The following is a 24,483-nucleotide window of genomic DNA, read 5'->3' on the forward strand; positions in this document are numbered from 1 at the left end:
CAATAAGTCACGCTGACGTAACAAAGCAGCGCTTTCCTGGGGGGACCGTCTGTCCACACACAGCGCATTCCAGAACTCCATAAACCCAAATTAAAATATGTGCTACTTTATAAATGTCTCTAAAAGCAATATCACACTCGCAATTGTGCTTGTTCTAAATGAAATTTCACAGCTTTGGTGGAGGGGAAGATTATCAGTAATTGCTGACTTAAATTTCAGTCTGTTCCTTGTGTGGAAGACCTGGAATATAGCACACACACGATGTGAAGTGCCTTTATGGTGGATTTTGATCCTTTTTTGAACTTGAGAGCCACGGTCCACAGAAATAAATAACAGCATGCAGGTTTAAAAGACATAAAGCTGAGTAAATAATGACAGAATTTTCGATTTTTTGTTATATAACATATCCTAAAACGAAATCCAACATAACGACAGAGGACTGCATAGCTGCCGGCTTAATGAGGACACTGGAAGGAGGAAAAGAAGAGGGAAAAGGCGAGGGAAGGGTGAGATGTCCTTCGCTGGGTGAAGAGTAGGAGAGTGGGTGTGTTGGAAGAGATGTCAAAGGAAAAAAGGGCCACATGGCGTTCACGCTGAGCCCTGCTTCACTCAGCATGCTGCTGCACAGACGCCTTGACAGGAACTTCCATACAAGGTTAACAAGATGCAAAATTATGAACATACAGAATGGGTCAGTCTGTCTTTCTGCATAGCATGGGACTGAAGCAGAGCTCTCCTGGGATTTCAGACACCTCAGCACTGCAGGCTTTGCAGAAACAGCATTTACACCGGCATCAAACGTGAGTGGATGGCAGCGTCAGTTGGAGATTGCAATTGCAGTGAGATTTGTGTGAAAATGGAAAGGTGTGCTCGCAGCTGAGAGGAGACAAATAGCACAGCGTCTCTCACTTGTTGTCTTTTGCTTTCAATCATCACAGTAGCTTCTTGTTCCACTTGAAGAACAGGGCAAAGAGAAAAGAAGCATTTCCCCCATCCAAGCCAGAAATGAACTAAAATGTGATTTTAATAACATTGAACAATGAAAAGGTTAAAAATGTAAATGTCTTTTAATTCAATTTTCATAAGATTCTCATAAATTTAATAAATCAGGGCCAAAGAAACACAATTTCCAGTGCCATTTAAAATCTTTATCACAATATGCCATCAAAATGGATTTGATTTGTGTGTTCCTCCATCTGTCTGGTTATTAATTCATTATTGAAACAGGAAATATGATTTTCGTTCCCTTTGGTCAGCTTCAAACAGCCATTGTATGGAATAACACTAATGCTCTCGATCTCATTGTCATTTCCTATCAGCCCAAAGCCCGGAATGGTGTAATTTACATCTCATTGTCCTGAGAAGGAAAAGAAAGGAGAAAGTCATGCTTTTCAATTTGAAAGCGAACATTTTTTTTTTGCTCAGTAAATTAAAGAAAGGCGGCTCTACCGATGGCTTGAGCCCTTTAGGTGCCTGACAATCACTGAATCTGGAAAATTGCTCTGCCTCCCAAGAGTAAAACAGCCAGAGACGTCATTATCCCACTCCTTTTCCCATCTGTAGGTCGACTAGATATATCATACCTCAAAGAGCGATAAAAGAAAAAAACTGCAAATTGGTATGAGTGAATGTGTGAAAGCAGTGCATTACAGAGAAGCTCTCTTGTTGTGTAATTAGATAATTTATGTAAAATCATGCAATGAAAAGTGATTCAGGGTGAATAATAATTAGGCCTTTGCAGAATAAGACTGTGTAGGATCTGCAGATGAGCAGATGATTTAAAAAAACAAAACAACAACAAAAAAAACAAAAAAAAACAAGCAAAAACACCTCTCCTCCAGTGAGGCTCTTTGTCACTATGGGATCTTATTGCTTGTTAAGCCGCAAAGGAGAGAAAATAACAAACTTAAAGCCCAGTTCAAGTAGAAGAAAATTAGAAAGGGGCAAATTAGCATCTTATATAACATTATCAATTCCCACTAAGAGCACTTTATGAGGACACATACCCATCATCGCTGTAGCTCAAGATTTTTTGGTTTAGGTTCAATAGTCTCCTAGCAACCACTGTGATGTTAAAAAAAAAATACCGGTAATATAAAGTTGAGCCAAACAAGTAGTATTATGGCCTAGTTTTTGTGCACATCTTTGTATCCATCCACTCAATTTGTCACAGTCATTTCTGTCATTTGTACTTGATTTAAACTATTTTTCAGTCATTAAATTTAAAGTAGTCAAAACCAAATTGTAATGAACTAATAACTACATGTTGCAACTTTTAATTTTTATGTAAAATTTAGTGTACCTGTTTTTTAGTGTACATTATCTCAAGCAAATGTGGATTTTTTTACTACAATGATCCTTGTTGAGATTAGTGATCGTTGCTTCAATTAGTGATGTTTTTCCCCTGTCCATTTGTTGTTTATATTATAGGCCTGTAATATGATCAAAACCAAGTAAAAATCACCATCAAAAGCTGCCCAAGAAACTGACAATAATGTTATGCTTTGTAGTCATCACAGGAAGCCATTTTATGGACATTAGTCCAGACTCCATGTACCAGTTTACTCAAAACATTGCAAATAGATCTGTTAAAACATTATTCACAATTGCTTCTACAAAGGACTAATTTTAATTAACAAATGTTCAATAGAAGCTGATTAGGTGTGTGTATTTGTTTGGAACAAAAAAATTAGCTAATCACAGTTCCAGTCAAGGGCGGGTAATGAATAAAGACAGTGCTGTTAGCGCTTTGTCCTGTTCAATTAGGAACACGACACTTCATTACAAAAGTACAGAAACAGTGTCCTCTACTGGCAGACTAGCAGAATAACAAAAAAACGACAATGCAAATGTCCTCGTGCTACAACACCTTTTATAGCAGATAGTTTTAGTCTCTATACATCTGTAAAACTAACACCAGCATGTTTGTTATTTTATTACATGTACAGAACATCTTTACTGGCCTTTTTGTGTTAAAATGTAATGGAAATAAAGAATATGGACTAAAACATCTTATGTTATTGAAGAAGCATAAAAAATGTATATTGATACCACATGAAACACTTGCTATTGTAAAAAAGTAGAATATGTACAGTATATACATTTCAACTCTCACAGCTCACTCCACTGATTCTCCATCACTCCCCTGAGAGTGAAACTGACCGTGCTCTGAAGGGTCAGTCATACTCTCCTCCAGACAGAGTCCCTCCTGAGCATAGTACTCAAATTCAGTTTCTTCTCTCCAGGACATCTCCTCACTGTGGTAGCCCTCCAGATCCTCAGCATTAGCGTGACTGAGAGCTAAGCTCAGGATTTCTTTTTTCTCCTTGTAGAAGCGGAGTTCCCTGCCGGTTCTCCGGGCGTCCCCCAGCTCCTTCACGGCCAGCTGCAGCTCTTGAGAGAGCAGGCCGGGTGATTGCTGCTCCTTCTGTAACCAGTCCAGCGCCATGTGGCTGCGCGTACGCTCGTCCAGATGCTGCTGTGAGTAGTAGTGGATAACGTCCTGTAAAAGACAATTAAACAAGAATGAGAAGGTTTGGTGTACAATTGACAGCATTGGATCTAATGACAGTAGGGACTTGGGAACAGGCTTTTTACTGGGGTCAAAAGGCAAAACTCAGAACGCCTTGGCAACCTCCTAGCAAAACACACTAAAACACTCGGCAGAACACCTTAGTAACTTCATGGAAACGCCCTGGCAACCACCTACCCCAGATAGCATGGTGTCATTGATACAATGTTGAGTTTTAATCTAAACCATCATTTTAGTTGAGATTGAAATTTCAATGTTTTAAGTGTGTTGGATCAGCAGTAAAAATTTTGATGAAAGTCGACAGCACATATGAGTGGAGACAGTGACATTGAACTAACAGTGATTTGTATTTGATGACCACAACATCATGCAGGTGTGTATCTCTGCAGAACACTAATGAGTGTTTCCCAATCAGTGGGGAGTGTCAGTTCATGACGGGCTTTTTCAACTGCTTTACCCACTATGCTCTAATCCACTGGGGGCTTGGTTTAGGGGTGGGCCTTCATGATTTTAGCAAGTCTATTGAAAAATGGTTGAAAAACATCTATTGTTACTGACTGTAATTAGATATATGAAAAAGTTATTAAAGTGCTTGAATAAAGTACCCATTTTTTTACATTCTTAAAAATGCATCTTGCTTTAGTAATGTTTATTAGGAATTTCTTGAATTCCTAACATCATCTAACAGATTTCTTGAAGTGAAAGAGACACGAACATGCAAAAATGTCACACTTCACACATAGCCCATGCCTTGCATCCATCAGTGCTTGCAGAGCACATTGCTCCTTTAGTAGGAGTGAAGGCAGATGAAGATGGACAATTAAAAATATGAGAAGCACCCTCCTGGTAATGTTGACGTTGATTGTACATTGAGTTGTTGTCGACAGCATAATCACCTGACCTGGGACCTGATGCTAGCCTGTGCCTTAGCTCCTTCTCCCTGATTAGGCTAGTGCTTAATCAGGTAATCATTCATATTCCTGAATCACTAAATTTGAATAATGTAACTGATTTCCATTCAGTTTCTGCTGAAACACAATCACAAAAAACATCTTGTGTTTATTGAGAAAGTGACATGGCTATTTTGTGATATTTAAAGAGATTAAGGATTTTAATATCAAAAGAATATATTTTAAAGAATGTTGGTATCCAGACAGTTGACGGTAGCCATTGACTTCTATGGAAATCAATGGCTACCGTCAACTGTCAGGACACCAACATGACAGAATTTTCATTCAGGGTGAATTATCCCTTTAAAGAAATTTCCATTGAAAAAAATGAAGCTTTATTCTTCAAGATAAACTTGTTACTTTATGGTACGTAGTTTTATGGAAAATGAACTGAGATATATAGCTTATAGTAGTGGTGTCCAAACTCGGTCCTGGAGGGCCAATGTCCTGCAAAGTTTAACTCCAACTTGCCTCAACACACCTGACTGGAAGTTTCTAGTATACCTAGTAGATCTTAATTAGCGGGTTTATCTGTGTTTAATAATTGGGATTGTTGCTGAACTCTGCAGGATGATGACCCTCCAGGAGTAGGATTGGACACCCCTGGTTTATAGTAATGGCTCAGAGGTGTTTATACATGTTTAGCTCCTACACACCTGCCTGGAAGTTTTCATTGATCCTAATGACCTTGATTAGCTGCTTCAGATGTGCTTACCATAGTGCTTTATTTTGATATTGAAGCATTAATAGATTTTAGAAAACAGAGTTTAATGATTCTATAATCATAATTAGAATATTTTGTGTTGAGCAATTTTTTTAAGTGAATCATATTGTGTTTAGTATATTAACATTCTTGAATGTGACTGTATACAGCTGAATTGACTTGTTCTTAAGTAACATCATGCTTTCTCTTTCAGATTTGTAGAAATGTAGAATCAACATCAAGGTGTAACGTTGATTCAGCAATTTTATCATTGATTATTTTTGTTAATTTCAATATTGCTTCAACATCAGTGATGTAGAATCAATCATAGTGTTATGTTGATTCAATAGCATTACCATTGATTTTTTATTCACCATTGTTTCAACATTAAATGCGGGTGTAAACGTGATATTGAACCAACATCACTTCCTAATGTTGATTCAATGATATTATCATTGATTTTTTTTGTTGAAATCAGTAACTGAGGGTGCAAAAGTGATGCTGAAAAAATATCACTTTGTAATGTTGAATCAATAATATTGCCATTGATTTGTTCTTGAAATCTCAACAACATTGCTTCAACATTAACTGAGGGCGCAAGTGTGATACTGAAGCAACATCACTTTATAACATTAATTCAATACAATTAAAGTTGTTGCATCAACACTGACTCAACATCGTTTCAATGATTACATGCTATCTAGCATCATGGTGGTGAACTATGCATAGCATTACTCACATTTTCTTTAGAAAGGATTTCAAAAAGCTATTTATTCTTACCTGACGGCTACATCTCATTTCCCGGAAAGCCTTCAGAGTGCCATTCCAGTGCAATAGTTGAAAAACTGTCATTACTTCCTACAAAAATAAATAAATAAATAAAATACAAACAAAAGAGTTCATAATATAACTAATTCTATAAAAGGCCTACGTTTTTTGTGTTGATATAGACAAAGATACTGGGAAGCCAGTGATTATAGTTTATAAAGTTTTAAATATAGATATTTTTCTTACAAAAACCCATCGCTTCGCTTCAGAAGGCATTTCTGTCAGGACCACTATCGTTAAATATGATTGATAATAGCATAGATTTTGTATTGGCGGTATGGTTCTGTTCTGGGCAAGAACGTGACCTGCAAGAACGTGACCTGCCAGAACTGACGCTAACGCTGGATTTATTACCCCACTGGAGTCATATGGATTACTTTTATGATGGATGGATGTGCTTTTTGGAATTTCAAAAACTCTTCAATGTCATTACAAAGCTGGGAAGAGCCAGGATATTATTTAATATAGCTCTGATTGTGTTCGGCTCAAAGAAGAAAGTCATATACACCTAGGATGGCTTGAGGGTGATTTAAGGATAATTTCATTTTTTGGTGAATTATTATTTTAAACTCTCAAAGATATTTGAGGCAAAATTTCAAAGTATTAGGACAAAGCATTTAGGTATGTTCACCAGAACAAAGAGGCCTACAGTTTGTGTTGATGTAAATAATCAAATTCATCGAGACATCATCACATGATGTTTATTTTTGAAGCGTGTTGATCATATTTAACACATTACTGTGCAGATGCGTATTGCTTTAGCATTTTTTTCTTCACTGATGTCATACTGAGGATTAGTGTAGACGGTGTGTTAAACAGAGCCCCATTGTGTGCACAATGTGAAAATTATCTGTTTGGTTTTTTTTTGGTTTTTTTTAACACACATGAACTTGTGCTCATCTGTAGGCTCTGGTAAGCATCCAAAAGTAGATTTTGCTCAGCGTTTGTAAGAGAAATCCTAGTCTTTCATGAAATGAAGAAAGCTGCTATTTGTCCTGTTTTTACACGTTTGACAGATGAGCAGCATGAGTAATGTTTTGACCGCATAAACATTATTTATAGCATTTACTAGCAGCTATATTAAATATTTGTATGTGAAACATACTAAATATGGAGTTATAGTCATCACAAACTAGCTGAAGCTTTCAAGCTTCAAAGAGGACACAACAGCACCATAAAGGCATCATTAAAGTAGTTCATATGACTTGTGCACTGTATTCCAATTCTATATTCTGAAGTTATATAATAGCTTTGTGTGAGATTTAGACTGAAATTTAAGTCATTATTCAAAGATAACCTTCCCTTCCTGTTAGCTAATGTAAACATATCACTGATCAATGTCACATGTTCCTACAGAAATCATTCTAATATGCTGATTTGGTGCACAAGAAACATTTCTTATTATTAACCACGTTGTACTGCTTAATATTTTTGTGGAAACTGTGACACATTTTTGTCAGGATTCTTTGATGAATTTGAAATAGAAATCTTTTGAAACATGTTCAGTTTTGAATTCAATTGAATGTATTCTTGTACAATAAAATAATTTATTTATTTATTAATTCCCCAACTTTTAAATGGTAGTGAATATTGATTTATTCAAAGGATCTGATTCAAAATAATGGTTCTCTCATTGATGCATCATGTAGAGCAAGACTATATCTGAATAATTATACATGTTCCTCACAGAAAGCTATCATATAACTTCTAAAAACTTGGAATATAGCAGTGGTGTAAGGTATTTGAGTAAATGTAATTAGTTACTGTAGCCTACTTAAGTATCTTTTTGGTTACTTTGTAGTTTGACTGAGTATCAAAGATGTTAGCACTTTTACTCTCTACATGACTACATTTTTGAATAAGTAAATGTACTTTTTACTCCAATACATTTGTGATGAATAATGCAATTACATATAATATTTTGCATGACACCTAACTTTTTCTGCAGCAGTTTGTTTCTGCTATAAAGAAGCGATATTGCCATCTAAGGTCATTGAAGGTACTATATCTTGTGCGTTTTGCCTTTACTCACCCAAACTTGTCAGCAAGGCTACTTTACATAAATGTGAGTGCATTAGCAGGTAGTTGCTGAATCGCAGGTGTTTGATTTAGGAGATGAGGTCATGACTGCAGCTGGTGATGAGGCAGAAACCAAAAGTAGACTTTGACTATTTAATTTTACTTAACATTATTGACGAGACCTTTTTGAAGGAAATTGCTTTTTTTTGTGCACTTGAGCTTAACTGAGACTTGAGAGTTTGTAGACGTTTAAGAAGCTGTTGTGTCGACCTTGATTTATTGCAATTTTGAGGTTGTTTTATTTTGATTTTAGAAAATAAACATGATTTCTCATCTTACAGATCAACTGTTTCTTATTTTCACTGGCATGTCTCTTAGGTGTTGAGGACTGCATCTCTGAGCCTACATTCAGTATGAGTAAAATACTTAAGCACAGTTAAAATCAGATACTCTAAGACTTTTACTCAAGTCGTATTAGAATTGGTGACTTGTAACTTGTAATGGAGTCATTTTCGCTGCAAGGTATTAATCAAGTATGATTTTCAGGTACTCTTTACACCTCTGGAATATAGTCACAGTAGTAATATGGGCTTCTCTTATGGTGCTTTTATGGTGCATTTGCATCCTATTTGAACCTTAAAAGCTCCAGTCCCCATTCATTGTCAATGCATGGAAAACCGCATCTGGAACATCATTCAAAATACATTCTTTTGTGTTCCACAGAAAATAGAACCTGACAGAAAGTCATACAGATTTAAAACGACATGAAGGAAAGTAAATGACAAGAGATTTTTGGACAAACAAATACTATCTAAACCAGCAGATTTTATTTATCAACCAGCTTCGCTAAAAGTACCAGTTAGATCAGCAGCACCTAACCAGCGTAAACCAGTCTGGACCAGCTGGTCTTTTCAGAAGGGTTATATAAAGGCTGTTTTTTTTTTTTCTAACCTGAAATTCCAGCATGGTTCTCCCAGTGTTCAGCTCCAGCATAAGGCAGTATGCTCCTATACTGGTACCAGGGTCAGATGCATCTGAAATGTTACCCTGTGAACAGTGGGACACAATGACTTACAGACGTGTCATCACTCAGCCTGAGCAGACACAAATACAGAAGGAGGTCTGGGTTTCATTAGACACCCCTTTGCTTTGTAATTCAGTCGGAGCAACTTGTCTTTATTGTTGGAGGAGAAAAGGCCAAGACTGTAGAGGATAAATGACATGAGAGTGAAGGGAGACCACACATGCACCCCCACCCCCCACCCCCACCCCCACACACACACACACACCCACAGAATGTGAAAATCTTGGCAGTTACATACAGGTTTGGGGTGAGGGAGGGTGGCATGACTTTTCTTTGTAGAATTTTTTTTTTTTTTTTTTTGGTACAAAGCCAATTTATCATTGGAATTGCTTCTTGGCTCTTCATTATAAGAAATAGAGCCAGTGTAAGGACATGGATCTAATAGCTACAGTGGGTGGCCTTCCATACTTCCAAACTATACAGTTTCTATAGCTTGGAAAGCTTTAGAGCTGTACAAATAGTTATCTTTAACTAAGAAGAATGTAGCAATGAAAATTGTTGCTACTGCTAATAATGTATTCACTAGACAAAAAGTCATAAACATCTTGTAAATCTCAACAGTGTGATGGCAAACTCGATGATTTGTTGATAAGCAGCTTAGTAGTGAGACTCACGCTGGTGGTGCTGACGGCCTCTTTCACGCTGTGTGATATGAACTCAGGAGTGATGCGGCGACAGGGCAACTCATTAAATGTGGAGTTCATCAGAGCGATACGAGCTGCATCACGTCTGGCCTCTGCTTTACTGTAGCAGTACTGTCAGTGAGAGAGAGGCTTTCAATTTATCATCATCATGAAATGCTGAAATATGATAATTTGCACTGATTGGGTATTCTTTGGGATTTATTTTATTCTTGATAACATAAACACTCTAATTGGACTTCAAAGGAATAGTACACCCCAAAAAGTGACACGGTCACAATGATTAACAGGAGAAGGGGAAGGTTATCAGTGAATAATGGCATAAATTTCCGTCTATTTCTCACAAAAGACTACTGTATGTCTTCATAATATGTGAATTGAATTCATAAGACTTAAAATAAAAAATGAGTTGTGTGGGACACTTTTATGATACTTTTATGCTGCTTTTGTGTCATTTTTAGTGAGCAATCTGCTTGGTGAAATGAAAGGTCGGCTACATCTTTGTGTCTGTGACCAGTGTTTACCGAGCTTGAAGACTGATGATCCGAAAATAGTTCACAAATAAAACATATTGTTTAAATGATTACTGCCTTTAGTTATTATTTTGGAATACATGTAAAAATGTTTAAAAACACTAACTTGGTCAAATTTATATTTGCTTTTAATAAATAGAACATTAACAATGTTATTAATTATTTTTTTTTTTTTTTTTTTTTTTTTTTGCTTAACCAGAAAAATGTGACAACATTAAAGGGTTAGTTCAACCAAAAATGAAAATTCTGTCATCATTTACTCACCCTCAGGTTGTTCCAAACTTGTATGAGTTTCTTTCTTCTGCTGAACACAAAAAAATATATTCTGAAGAATGTCTGGAAACCAAACAATTGTGGGGCCCCATTGACTTCCATAGTAGGAAAACATACTATGGAAGTCAATGGTGCCTCACAACTAGTTATTCTTCAAAATATCTTCCTTTGTGTTCAGCAGAACAAAGAAATTCATACAGGTTTTGAACAACTTGAGGTGAGTAGCCAAAATGATGACAGAATTTTCATTTTGGGGTGAACTAACCCTTTTAAGTGTAACTGGGACATGAATTTACATTTTTATAATCATAAAACATAAAAAGAAAAAAAAAACTGTGACGAATTTGCCTCCTCATTTAAGAACACCACTGTATGTCACTGATATATACCCCCGTGTCTCAGTTTAGTTTTGTCGGTTCTTGTTAAAGTTAATGTTTGGTTATTGTTTTCTCTTATGTATTTCTGTGTTCTAATCATTTTTGGATTGTAAATGAAGACTGTTTGAGGGAATCTCCTACGTCATGCTTGCTGACCAGCAATGTGTAACAATATTCTTTTAAAGTATTTTATTCTGTATTTATTTACTTAATAAGTATTCTTTTTAAAGGTAAGCTAAAGTGTAGTTCTTTTTCATAAGGGCGGTCACATTCATTATCACTTCATGAAAAAGAGCAGGCAGCACAGCCTTTAGAATATCTCCTTTTGTGTTCCATGCAAGTAAGAAAGTCATACAGGGCTAGACCATGAGAATGAGTAAATGACAGAATTTTCATTTTAGGATGAACTAATCCTTTATGTTAAATTATAGTCCTCAAAAGCATGTCTTAAACACAGAGCCACAGAATGCCTAACCACATCACAAGATTGTTTTAGATGATGTCTGTGAACAACGATTAGAGACAGATTTTAGGCTAGCAGTGCTGAGATTAGTTTCTGGATTTGTAATATTGCTGAAAACCTTTACTGTGCAAAGTAATAATCAGGCTATTACATTTACAAGCAGTGCTGGAATGAAGATGAATATATGTTAGGAGTTCTGAGAATAAAAGAGAAAGAGAGAGCAGAAATAGACGAGAGCAGTGTTTTGAGGATATAAGATATTCTGGGTTATTGCCCAAAAGCATTGTAAGAGATTGTAGAAACTCTTGGCACCAATGATCTCTGTGATCTACTTAGGCTTACAATGCTTTTGGGAAATGCAACCCAGGTCTTTGATCTAAAAGAAAACTACTGCTGGAACTGAGCTACTTTGTGAATTAAATAATCAGTAGCCTATAAGTTGTGAGAGTATTTCCCATGTGCTCAATCCCTGATCAATGATGGTCATTTAGACAGTAGTATCACTGAAGTGGTCATTCCCCGGTGCGCTTTAGTCTCTCCAAAGGGCAGCAGCTAGTCCTGAATTTTCCACAAATAACAGTCATTTCAAATAGAAACCATGGAAACAACATCAGAGGTTTAGATCCTTTTAAATGGGCTATTGCAATGGTGTTTTTTCATGCATTAATGTCAACTTCAGATTGTCTAGCTTTTTCAAAAGAAGGACTGATGTCATATTCTTTATAAAAAATACCCATGATTCCTAGTTTATTTTCAAATAGTTCAATCATAAGAAGAACATTTCAGAATAACAAGATCTGTTCCCAGTCATGTCATGCGCTTCACAATGACAAATGAACAAATAAACTCATTTATTTTCAAGATTAATTTCATAGAACATTCCATTTGAACTGAAGTAAAAGGCCACATACTGATTTGCGGCTGGCAGGAGTAATTTAGCAAATAAGAACCACCTGTTGGCCCTCCTCATTTTCACACAAAAGCCTCTTCTTTTATGGCTGGACTGAATAGTACTGATGAGATGCTGTTCAGAAAAACTCTAGACCTGATTTAGTAATGGAACAAAGCTTGAATTGTACCAAAATGGGATTAAAAAAAAGGGATTAAAGTTAATTTTAAACAAATCTTTTGCTCAATAATAATTTTTTAAAATCACATAAGAGTGCCTGTATTAATTTATCCCTTACAGAACATGCCAAATAAAAATGTAGTGGACATTCAAAATGGAATTTAGTTCACTTACCTTAAAATTTCCAAAACAGCTGCCACCTGGTAAGGTGACGTAGCATATGTAGGGAGGGCTGGGTGAGGGAATGGACTCATAGACTACCAGATTCTCTGTCTCCATCATCACACCTTTCACTTGTTTCTGCTCCCAAAACTTGTGAAGCATTCCCACAACATTCACTAAGCAGGAAAAGAAGGAGAATCTTTAGAAATGTTATCACATTAAATGCATTTTGATGTGCTCAATTTGCACCACTACAAGGAAGTATAATTTATCTTACATAAATATTTCCCAAGTTACCTATTGTTTTTATTGAAAGAGACACTTTTGAGTTTCTCTCAAAGGGTTAGTTCATACACACAGACACACACACACATTGGGTTTCTGTTTTATAGGGACTTTAATGATTTTTACCGTACAAACTGTATATTCTATCCCCTAACCCTATGAAAACTTTCTGCATTTTTACTATTTATACTGTACAAATATATTCTATCCCCTAACCCTCCCCCTTAAACACAACCCTCACAGAAAACGTTATGCATTTTTTACATTTTCAAAAAATAAAAAATAAAAATAAAAACATAATTTAGTATGATTTATATAGGCTGTTTTCCTCATGGGGACCAAAAAATGTCCTCACAAGGTCAAAGATTTCAAAGTTTTCAAACTTTATATTCTATCCCCTAACCCTAAGAAAACTTTATGCATTTTTACACCATTTTGTATGATTTTTAAGCTGTTTTCCTCATGGGGTCCAAAAAAATGTTCCCACAAGGTGAAAATTTACTGGTATTTTTATATTTAGGGGGATATTTGGTCCTCATAATGTAGGGAATACCAGTCTCACACACACATGTTGGGTTTTTGTGCTTTATGGGGGCTTTCCAAAGACATAATGATTTTTATACTGTACAAAAATATATATTCTATCTCCTAACGCTACCCCTAAAAACAACCCTCACAGAAAACTTTCAGCATTTTTTACACTTTCAATAATAATAATAATAACAATAATTTAGTATGATTTATAGGCTCTTTTCCTCATGGGGACCAAAAAATGTCCCCACAAGATCAAAGATTTCTGGTATTACCATCCTTGTTGGAGACACACACACAAACACATAAAACTGTCATTATTTAATCACCTTCATGTCGTTCCAAACTTGAATTATTTTCTTTCTTCTGCAGAACACAAAAGAAAATATAATGAAAAATGTCATGTTTTTTCTTCCTTCTTTTCTTCTGCAGAAGAAAGAAGCTCATATAGGTTTGAAACGATATGAGGGAGAGTAAATAATACATTTTCATTTTTGAGTGAACAATCCCTTTAAGATGACTTGTGATGAATTCAGTATATTATGTATTACATTAAAATCTTTTCTGTTAGTATTCAATCGTTTACATCACAGATCAGTGATAATTTGCAGTGGCTCAGTTGTTTACATGTCCAAGAGTCTAAGTGGTTACATAAGAGGTTTTTGACTGCTGTGTTTATTGAAATTGTGCCTGTTAATCAAACAAACCTAGTTCAGACAGTATCACTGCCAAACTCTTGAGATAAAAGTTATATTTTATACTGATCTATGGCTCTGATACGCAGATCTAAGTCACCCAGCACGTTAGTTGTATAATCATTGCAACAGGCAAGTGAAACTGACGTTAAAGTGCATGATTCAACATTTACATTGAAATAAAAGACAAAAATAGATTCTGCCCAATTGGCTTGTCAGAGTGAAATTCAAACATTATTCTGCAGCATTTAAAGGGATAGTTCACTTAAAAATAAAAATTCCAGTCACCATTTAATCAGCCACATGTCGGTTTAAACCTGTATGACTTTATTTCTTCTGTGGAACATAAAAAAAGATATTTTGAAGAATGTTTTTAACTCCATACAATGAAAATTAATGGGGTCCAAAACAACACCATGCTGTTTTTTTTATGACAGAAAAAAATACACAGACACTCTGTTCCACAAAGGAAAGAAAGTCATACAGGTTTGAAACGACATGAGGATGAATAAACGATGACAAAATTTTCATTTTGAGGTGAACTATCTATTTTATTGAGAAGTGATACCGTGATACCAACATAATATATACATTAAAGCATTTGGCAGACACTTTTATCCAAAGCATCCCACATTGCGTTCAAGGTATTTCATCAGTTAATGCAATCGAACCCCTTAGAAAACCAACTCACAACCTTGGCACTGCTAGCGCCATGCTCTACAGTTTGAGCTACAACAATGGTGCCCTATAAATTTTGATTATTAGGTTACAAATAACAACTTTGCAGAACGTTTTTAAATCACTTTTATGCTGTACAATCATAGAGAATAAACCAAAGATAAATATTATTAATCATTTTATGTTTGTTCATTGTAATTTTACTTACTTAGTCATTCCAGTAAATAATTATGCTCAATTTTAACCCATCGCTGTTAAAACATAATTGTTTACCTCCACGTCTATCTTTCCATTCATACCAACATCCACTGTAACATCAGACGGCTGTCCAGCATCAGCACATGGAATCATTTTCCTAGCAAAACAAACAGGTGTCCATGGACTCTGTGAGGTGGACAAGTGTCACACATCAGGGAGTTGTGGTGTGATTTCAGTGTTTCACACCCACAGTAAGTGCAATGTTTGTTCAGTCTTGCTTTAATCAGCATATAAAACACACCCCCTCTAAAAGGGTCAGCAATAATATTGAGAAGGGGAACCAAAGGTATATTTTTGTAAAAAGACCATGTATGTGGGAACACAGACTTGTTTTTACAGCATGAAATTTTCCAGCTTTTTGTTTGTTTGAAAGAGTCAGCTGCTTCAAGCACCGCCCAGTCTATGTTTGTAATGGTTCAACACACACTACGTGAGTGTTTAATTCCAGTCTCCTGGTATATGAACTGCCTTGCTTCAGATGAAGTGGAACAGAAACAAAAGCTGTGTCTGTGAATGAGCTTTGGTTTAATAAAATGATAGATGTTATTGTATTTCATCAAAGACCCTTATAATCTGAGTTTATTACACTGTGTCCTCTAGTTGCTAAACAATGTTTAACTGAAATTAAAAAACAGTGGACTTGTGACAATGCCCCTGAAATAACCAGGCCTTCAATTTAAACTTTCATTTAGTGATGAGTGATTTTTTTTATGTTTTTTTTTTTTTTTTTTTGCTAGACAAAGAGCAGGAGAAATACCAAGCAAGTGTCTCAGAGCCAGCAAAAGCTATGAAAAGAGTGAGAAGATGCAGCCTGCAGAAGTGACATGTATGGTTGTTGTCCACACTGGAACTATCTGTAGCCAAAGCACAATAAAGTCAATTAGCGTTTTCCAAGGCCCATATTTACAAACTTCTGGGAATCTATACTCTGGTCTCATGAGACCAAGTCAATCATTTTGAATCTAACAGCATCCAAAATGTTATGGTGTTGCTGTTAAAGGATTATTAGGCTGCATAAATTAGGTCAGCCGGAACCGGGAACACTTCCTATAACGCCTGATGTACTCGTTATATCAGAAGAAGAATGGCATCTACGCTAATATTAGTCTTTCTGGTTATCCCGAGGTTCACCGTAGTCAACCGGATCCGGGCAGTATCCAGGTGAGACCAAGGACCTGCACCTTGACACGACCACAATGCAGCCCTGAAGTATCAGCAGAGATTGAGTCAACTAGATCATCCACTGTGAGGGCCTCATCGACACGACAGCCACGACACAGTTCCTCAACAACCGTCCATACCGCCGTGATGAATACGATCCTCAGTCGGATGGAACTGGAATAAATACTTTGAATGTTGCGATCCTGTCGGACTTATGATAGCTACCTGAATCGTAACAAAGCACTGTTGGCCAGAGGAGAACTGGCCCCCCGACTAAGCCTGGTTTCTCCCAAGGTTTTTTTCTCCATTTAAACACCTATTTGCCACTTGTCTGCCACCTGATGTCACCTGATGGAGTTTGGGTTCCTTGCCGCTGTCGCCTTTGGCTTGCTTAGTTGGGGACACTTGACATTTGACTTGACATTTGATATTCAACAGTGCTTTGATCTGCCTGCATTGACACTATTCTTTTAAGAGCTGCTGTGCAGCCAAATAATGTACCAGTTATCAATGTAAAGCTGCTTTGACACAATCTACATTGTAAAAAGCGCTATATAAATAAAGGTGACTTGACTTGACTTGCTAGAGGAGGAGTATAGTGAAAAGTGCCTGGTTCCCACAGTGAAGTTCAGTAAAGCTCTTATGGATGTATGAGTGCTGAAGGTGTGAGTGCTTTATCAGTGCTGTCATAAATTCACACACTACTTCAAAAACTTGAAACAGAAGATCCAACCCTCTCCTCATTACCTGCAATGTTGGGCATTTTTTTCAACATGACAATGACGATATGCATTCTGCCAAGGTAAAATACCTTCTGTGGACATTTCACCTAATCTTAACACTCTTGAGCACCTGTGGGGGATTCTGTAGAGACGAGTTGAGCAACACTCCCCATTAAAGATCAGGGGCCATATTCACAAAACATCTTAAGGCTAAAAGTAGCTCCTAACTTGCTGATTTAGGAGAAACTCTTAAAAATAATGGGCATGTCAGTCCTAATTTTAGGACTCCTAAATTGTTGCTCTAATAGTATTTCTCAAAGCATTTTAGCGCTAAAACTAGCTCCTAAACCTGTGAAACATTAGTAGGCAAGAGGCTAAGTCACTAAGATAAAATCACAAACAATCCTAATGGCCGTTGCTGCCAATCCGCCTCAGCAATCCACCCAAAGACACTGAACATCATTGAGGCAATAGCGACAGAGCCTTGGGTGCAGGACCATTTCTTTATAAATGCAATACATATTTTGATTTATAGATTTGAATCTACGATAAAACACCAAAAATAAATATTTAATAAATAAATATTTAATGTCCGATTACCTGTGGCAGTTGTTTTCACAAGTTCACACTTATGATCGAATAGAGTTAAAAAATATAATAAGCGTATTTGGCGTGCTGTCCAAGGGGATCGAGGGCTCCGAGATTGGATTTTTTTACCCCAAACCCAAAGTTCTCCCCCTTATCCCCAGTGGAGACTGAGGGGAGGTGGAGGGATGCAGAAAACTGTTGAGGTAACTAGGTGAGTCGGCTCTCGTCTGTGTATATATATATATATATATATATACCTCCTCTCGAGCTGATTAGATAGACTGTGTGAACGTGCTCCTCCCAAACTTTGTTTATAAAACATAATTTGTCGCTTGAATTTTGCATTCTCTCGAGATGCATACATGTAAGAGGCTAACAGCTGAACATATACTAATTTAATTAGTGACACTTAGTCTACAATTTAAAACCTTTATTTGAATATGGCAACATTTGTATTTTAAAACCTTTATTTGAATATGGCATATGATACCCCATTCTACAATATTTCTATGATTAAATCGCTGACAGAGACTCCTCCCACACTGTAAAAAGTAATATGCTATATCTACTCTATAAAATTTTGGCAACAGATTACAAGCAATATTATTAATTAAATTCAACAAATAGAATTGAGTTAATTTCTTAAATGTCAACCATTTAAAACAAGTAAAATTTAAATGAAAATATCTGAAAAACAGAAAAACTCTTTATTTTTTTGCCAACATTGAAGACACCTGATGATAACAAGCAGAATCGCTGAAGAAAAAAGAAACACAAGAATTAACAGAGGTTTAGATGTTGATGTTGATTTTATTGAAAATGTTTGGTCACTATTATTGCGGTTTTTGTAATGTTGTTTGCTAATTTACACATTACACATAAATGGTTGACTTTTAAGGAATTCATTTGATTAATTCTAACTCAATTCTTATGTTGAATTTAATTAATAATATTGCATGTAATCTGTTGCCACAATTTTATTGAGTAGATAGTGCGTATTACTTTTTACAGTGCATCAGCCAATCACTGTGTGCATAGTTAGTAAGCGTGTTGACATCAATGAAGTCATCCCCACCCTTACACTTAGCTTCTTCTCTCTATTCCTTAGTAAAAGTTTGTCTCAGCAGCTTTGTGAATAGGTTTAAGAGAAAACTCTTAACTTAGAACTTTTACTACTATTTAGGAGAACTCTTAGTGGTAAGATAAAAATGTTTTGTGAATACGGCCCCAGGGCATTTAAGGAGGTTATCATCCAGGAGTTATGCAGCCTTCATGTGCTATCGGAAATTTGATAATTCCCACTTCTGAAGTCGTCATTATGAGCCCATTCGAAATGAGCAAGTTTTGAAATGGGAGGGCGTTCATGTGCAATTTTTACCTAGGGAGCTCATATTTACGATAATTCCGAGAGCACGTGAAGGCAGCATTAAACAGGACGGATGTGGCAATTTGTCATGAACTTGTGCACTCTGTGCCAAGAAGGGTCAGAGCAGTACTTAAAATTATGGAGGACATACTAAGTACTAGAAAATTATACATTTGTTGAATTAAATCTAGGGTGTACTCATTTTTGCAATCTGTTATTTAAAACAAATTGGCTAATTTATAACTTATTTTACAGATATTAATGACATACTTTCTCTGTTTTTATTAAGTATATGTTTAATACATTTAAATTTCGCCATTTTTCCATGAATTGTATTAGTGATCATTATAAAAATACATCTTTTGTATTTGTTCAGAGGGGGTGTACTCATTTATGCTGTGCACTGTTTATATCATTATACATACATAACATTCAAACAGGCATTTATTTGACAAAAACACATTAAAAATAGTATATTAAATAATATAAAAATATTACAGTTGTTTTCTATTTTAATATATTTGAAAATTTAAAATAAAACCTATTCCTATTATGGTAGAGCTGAATATTCAGTATCATTACTGTAATCTTCAGTGTCCTTCAAAAATCATTCTAGTATGCTGATTTTTTGCTCAAGAAACATTTCTTATTAATATCAGGGCTTAATATATTTGTGACATAATTGTCATACATTTTTTTCCAGGATTGTTTGATGAATAGAAAGTTAAAAAGAACAGCATTTATTTGAAATAGAAATGTTTTGCAACATTATAAATGTCATTACTGGCATTTTTGATCAATTTAATGCATCCATGTTGAATAAAAGTATTATTTTTTTTTCAACAACAAAAAAAAATCTTACTGGCTCTAAACTTTTCAATGGTATATCAGTATAAATATATATATCTACTGACAATCAAAGGCAATTTACTCTAAACTGTCATTAGAGCAAGACTCAAACCCGCAACCTTCTGCACTTAAAGGAGAAATACTACATTTTTGACCCAACAGGACAAGTTCCCCCTACACATTTTTCATCTATGGGATGCTGCATTGCTTCTTCATGACAGTGAAGAACATAAAGCACAAGGTGAAAGATCAGAACATTCACACTTTATTAATATTTCTGCTAGGTCTTACTTACAGTCTTTGAAGGTTCTGTCATCATCAGAATCTGGTCCAGACATGATTTCCAACTACTAGTCCCACACGTCCTACAGCAATCCTCCTTGTCCGTCTCCAGCTCTCACATGCTCTGGAGAAGTTCAAAACATCAGTTAAGCTCCAGAAAGGGAGAACATGAGGAGGTCCCCTATTAGCCTTCTCCTCTCTAGCCTCCAGAGCAGTCTGTGGAGCCCTATTACGCCAGCCCCCAGGAGTTCTCTTCAGTGGCTGGCCCACCTTTTGTCAAGGGTTGAACTAATTAGCTGTGAGGTTGGTTGTTGCTCTGCACTCCCTTATATTCACACACACTCTCACCACATACACACTCTCACAGCCTGTTGCACACTCCCACTCGACTGAGTCGACTAAGCCCTGGCCCAGGAATGCAGCCCCCTTTCTCCATTCATTCACAGCATGCCTCTGCCTTCCTTCACAACATGCTTTACATATGCAGTGCCCAACTCACTGAAGAAACGTCCAAGATGGACAGCAGACAACTTCTGACTGTTTTATTGACCACTTAAATAGCTATTTAACTTAACAGGATCCTGAAATTGGTGGGGGGGGACATTAAAAATGTAATTATAAATCAAAGCATTCATTTGCAAAGAGACTCTCCACTGTCCCTTGTAATATACAGTAACCCCAAAATGTATAGACACTTAAAATTCACCCAATAATGAAAATACTGTCATCATTTACTCACCATCATGATGTTCTAAACCTGCATGAAGTTATTTCTTTTGTTGAACATAAAGGAAGATATTTTAAAGAAGGTTGGTAACCAAACAGTTGCTGCTCCCCATTGACTTCCATAGTATGAAAAAACATATTATGGAAGTAAATGGGGACCAGAAACTGTTTACTTACCCACATTCTTCAAAATATCTTTTTGTGTTCAGCACAAGAAAGAAATTAATACAGGTTTAGAACAACTTGAGTGTGAGTAAATGATGACAGAATTTCCATTTTTGGGTGAACATTTAAGCCCACCTAAAAATGTTGTTTCATTGGATAACATTTTTAGTATTAAATACAACATTATTAAAAAGTGACATTTATTTTAAAGTGCAAGCACGCTCTTTAAGAAAAACATTCATAAAACATGAACAACACCTGGTTATAGGACACCTATGTGAACGTGAGGAGAACTGACTTCATAAATCCACTAAAAACCACCTTGGAACTACTTAATTAAAATTAATTTAAAAAATGGCTCAGAAAAGTGAATTTAGCTCTGAGAACAGCTCTTGCATCATTTGTTTGCATAATCATTTTGTATCTAATGCAATTATATTCAGACATTTTTAGATGTGACTTGTCCAAATATTTTTTGAGGACACTGAGTGTGAAAAAAAGTATATATCATTAATAAAAAAAAAATGACCATGTACCCAAACCTTTGTTAGTTTGTGTGGATTCATTGTCAAACCCAGTGCAAAGTTTGTTTGGGGTTTTTTTAGACTGTGATAAAGTCTAAGAATTGATTCTGCTCAGACAGCACTGTGTAGTCATACTCTATGAGAAAACATTTCAATTTAGCAGCTCTGAATGCTTGAATGGCTATTGTTCTTTGAACAAATCCAAGTGGCGGACAGCATTCCTCTGAATGGTTCACTCAGTCTAGTGAACTAAAAGCACACTTTATTCCCTCTTCTCCACTTAGCATCCATGAGCCTACCTCCTCAATGTTTGAAGCTCAATTCACTTTACATCATTGCCTAAACCACATTTTTCACGAGTCTGATGCCCCTTTTTTTAACTTTCTTGTGTCTTTCGTTCTTGGGAATAAGGGCACCATTCAGAGTTGAGCTCTATTATGAGACTGCCTTGGGAAGAGAGAGAGAGGTGTTTAGCATAAATGACAATCACAGTATCACAGAAAGGGGGCTTCAGCACTGAGAGAAACACAGCTTGGCAGCTGAAATGACAAAAAGGGACAGGAGGAGAAATATCTTTTTGCAAGAATTCAGAGAATGGTTTAATTGGCTGGATGTTGTTTGGTGATAAAACCCAACTATATTAAATTGTTTTTAACTATTCTCTCTCATCTTTGATGATAAATAGCTGTGTGGAATTCTCTGGGATGAAAAGACCACCTGGTGAGGGGAACCACTGAGGTCACTGAAAGTTTCAAGCCTGCAGCTGTCAGATCAAAACCAACCGGGAACTTGAATGTCAATCAAAAAAAAAAAAAAAAAAAAAACTTGGGCGGGTTGTCAGGGTTGAGTGGCTCTTAAAAAGTGTGTGTTTTTTCTTTTACTTTACTTGACTGCTTTCCTACGTCTTTGAAGGCCATGCTCAGTCTGTACTACTGAAAGTCTACACACTACACTTTCATTCCATTCATACACATGCGAATGCTGGAGACAAAGAAATTTTGGAATTTGCAGCATTCCAAAGCGGCATTGATGAACTCCGACCTGCAAAATTTGTATCAAGTAAAGACGTGTGACTCTTAGCTGATTTAAAAGAACGTAAACTTTAAAGCTGCAGGTTTGCAAAAATACTGGTATTGCGTATTTTTACATTTTGGATTGATCATTACTTGTTATATGTTGAATTTATGTTTTTAAAAAGTCGTGATGTCATATAATGACCGTTGCAATGTCCGAAGAAATTGTGTGCTCAAAGTCTAGTGTGACCACCACTTAACAGCATCTACAATGGAAATACAAAGATGTGTTATAGACTGGCCTGTTATTGATTCAAAAATCTCATTTCACATTTCAAACAGAGTTTCTATTTAGTATTTCCTCACTATAAAGATTTAATTCTATTAAAGAGATAGTTCACCCCAAAACTGGATATTATGTCATCATTTATGTTGTTCCAAACCTGTATGACTTTCTTTCAGAATTTATGAGCTGCTCTCATCCACTGAAAGCAAATAATGACCAAAGGCTGTCAAGTTCCAAAATAATAATAATAATAATAATAATAATTAACCATAAGCCATATGATAACTTTATATGAGGAATGGACTCAAATTTAAGCTGTTATTCACTGAAAATCTTGCTTAACAGCTCCGCTTTAAATGACTATTCCTTTAACCGGTGAGAAAAAGCCACCAGATAAATGAAGAACAACAAATACATACCTTTAAGGCTTTTGTAGGTCTTTATATGCTATTTAGCTCTTACACTAAGTAATAAGGATGTTTACATGTGCAATTACAATCGAGCTATAGCAAGATTTCCAAGCATAGCCTACTTAACACGCTATAAATGTCTTGTGTCACTGCTGTCTTTCAGAGCATGCGCAAAACGCAAAAGCCAGTTGTGAATAACATGTTGTATGAAGCCGAGCTATAATGACATTCTCTATATGTCTGGCTCGTTAAAGTCGTACTGATGCGATTTCAGTCGACCTAAAGCGTTTACATGCCAACAAGAAAAAAAAATGAAGAGCGCGATTTTGTCCATCGGGATTTTATTGGATTGTTGCAATCTCATGTGAGTGACAAATTGCCCCGCCCTCACACCAATAAACATGTCATCAGAGAAGAAAAGAGATGTTGTTGCAAGAGGTAGGGGAAGTTTTTTTGGCTAAATATTATGAGGGCACGTGAATTAAAAAAAAAAAAATAATGATGATGATGATGTGCACAAATGAATAATTTACTATAAATACTGCAATATTCCATTAAAAAAATAAGAATTGTAGATTTTATGGTGACATGTAAGCGCACTAGCAGCCCATTCAACAGATGAGTCAAGCAGAGTTTGGAGCTTTGTTGACATAACCTGCAGCCTTTCTGGATGAAGTGGTCTTTGTTTAAGCCTCCTGCTGTGGGAAATGTAAACGGTAACACATAGAATTCTGCCTTTGCCTTTCACTTATTTTGATGGAGGTTTTGGTTAGGTGCTCTGCTTACTGCTGATCTAAAAGAGCAGATTGTAGTGTCTCTTGTGATGTACTGACTTGAGGTCTGAATGAAGATTCTGGTCCTGGATCAGTCCCAACTTTTTGGAAGTGTGTTGCAGCCATCAAAATCAAAATTTGCTTATATTTGCAAAATACAATTTTGTTGGTCACTGAAAACACTGGAAATCTTTTCTTTGTACTTTTGTCAGTTAAATAAAGGTTAAAGAGAAATAACAAATCACATATTCCTGATTTTATTGCATTTTACAAAATGTTATTTATATATATATATATATATATATATATATATATATATATATATATATATATATCCAATAGTAATACGTAGGAAAATTAATAATAATAATATGAGATGTTCTCCTTTTTTTTCTTAAGTGAATATAGCAGACTTAAGTACATTACATTTTAGAATTGGTTTTGAAGGCACCTTTCCTTATGAATGATTATTTGCTCATCACAAATACATATTAAAGGATTGTCTAACTATTTAGTGCCATATTCATCATCGTGGAA

At 35.9% G+C, this 24,483-nt stretch overlaps 1 protein-coding gene across 3 annotated transcripts; it reads right to left on the reverse strand.

The window, feature by feature from the left end:
- Positions 1 to 2,855: 2,855 nt before the first annotated feature.
- lix1 (limb and CNS expressed 1) lies at positions 2,856 to 23,321 on the reverse strand. Of its 3 annotated transcripts, XM_051895498.1 has the most exons (7): positions 23,183 to 23,321; positions 20,063 to 20,173; positions 12,647 to 12,810; positions 9,731 to 9,871; positions 8,984 to 9,079; positions 5,966 to 6,043; positions 2,856 to 3,502 (listed from the first exon to the last, which is right to left on the reverse strand). In XM_051895498.1, exons 2-7 carry the CDS (start codon positions 20,103 to 20,105, stop codon positions 3,119 to 3,121), a joined length of 906 nt encoding a protein of 301 aa, XP_051751458.1. In that variant the 5' UTR covers positions 20,106 to 20,173; positions 23,183 to 23,321; the 3' UTR covers positions 2,856 to 3,118. The 3 variants fall into 3 exon arrangements, with proteins under 3 accessions (XP_051751458.1, XP_051751457.1, XP_051751459.1); XM_051895497.1 differs by lacking the exon at positions 23,183 to 23,321 and having other exon boundaries at positions 20,063 to 20,375; XM_051895499.1 differs by lacking the exons at positions 20,063 to 20,173; positions 23,183 to 23,321 and adding an exon at positions 15,097 to 16,836.
- Between the last annotated feature and the right edge of the window lie 1,162 nt (positions 23,322 to 24,483).

This window comes from Ctenopharyngodon idella, chromosome 5 (assembly GCF_019924925.1).
Source record: "Ctenopharyngodon idella isolate HZGC_01 chromosome 5, HZGC01, whole genome shotgun sequence".
Lineage (NCBI taxonomy): Eukaryota > Metazoa > Chordata > Actinopteri > Cypriniformes > Xenocyprididae > Ctenopharyngodon > Ctenopharyngodon idella.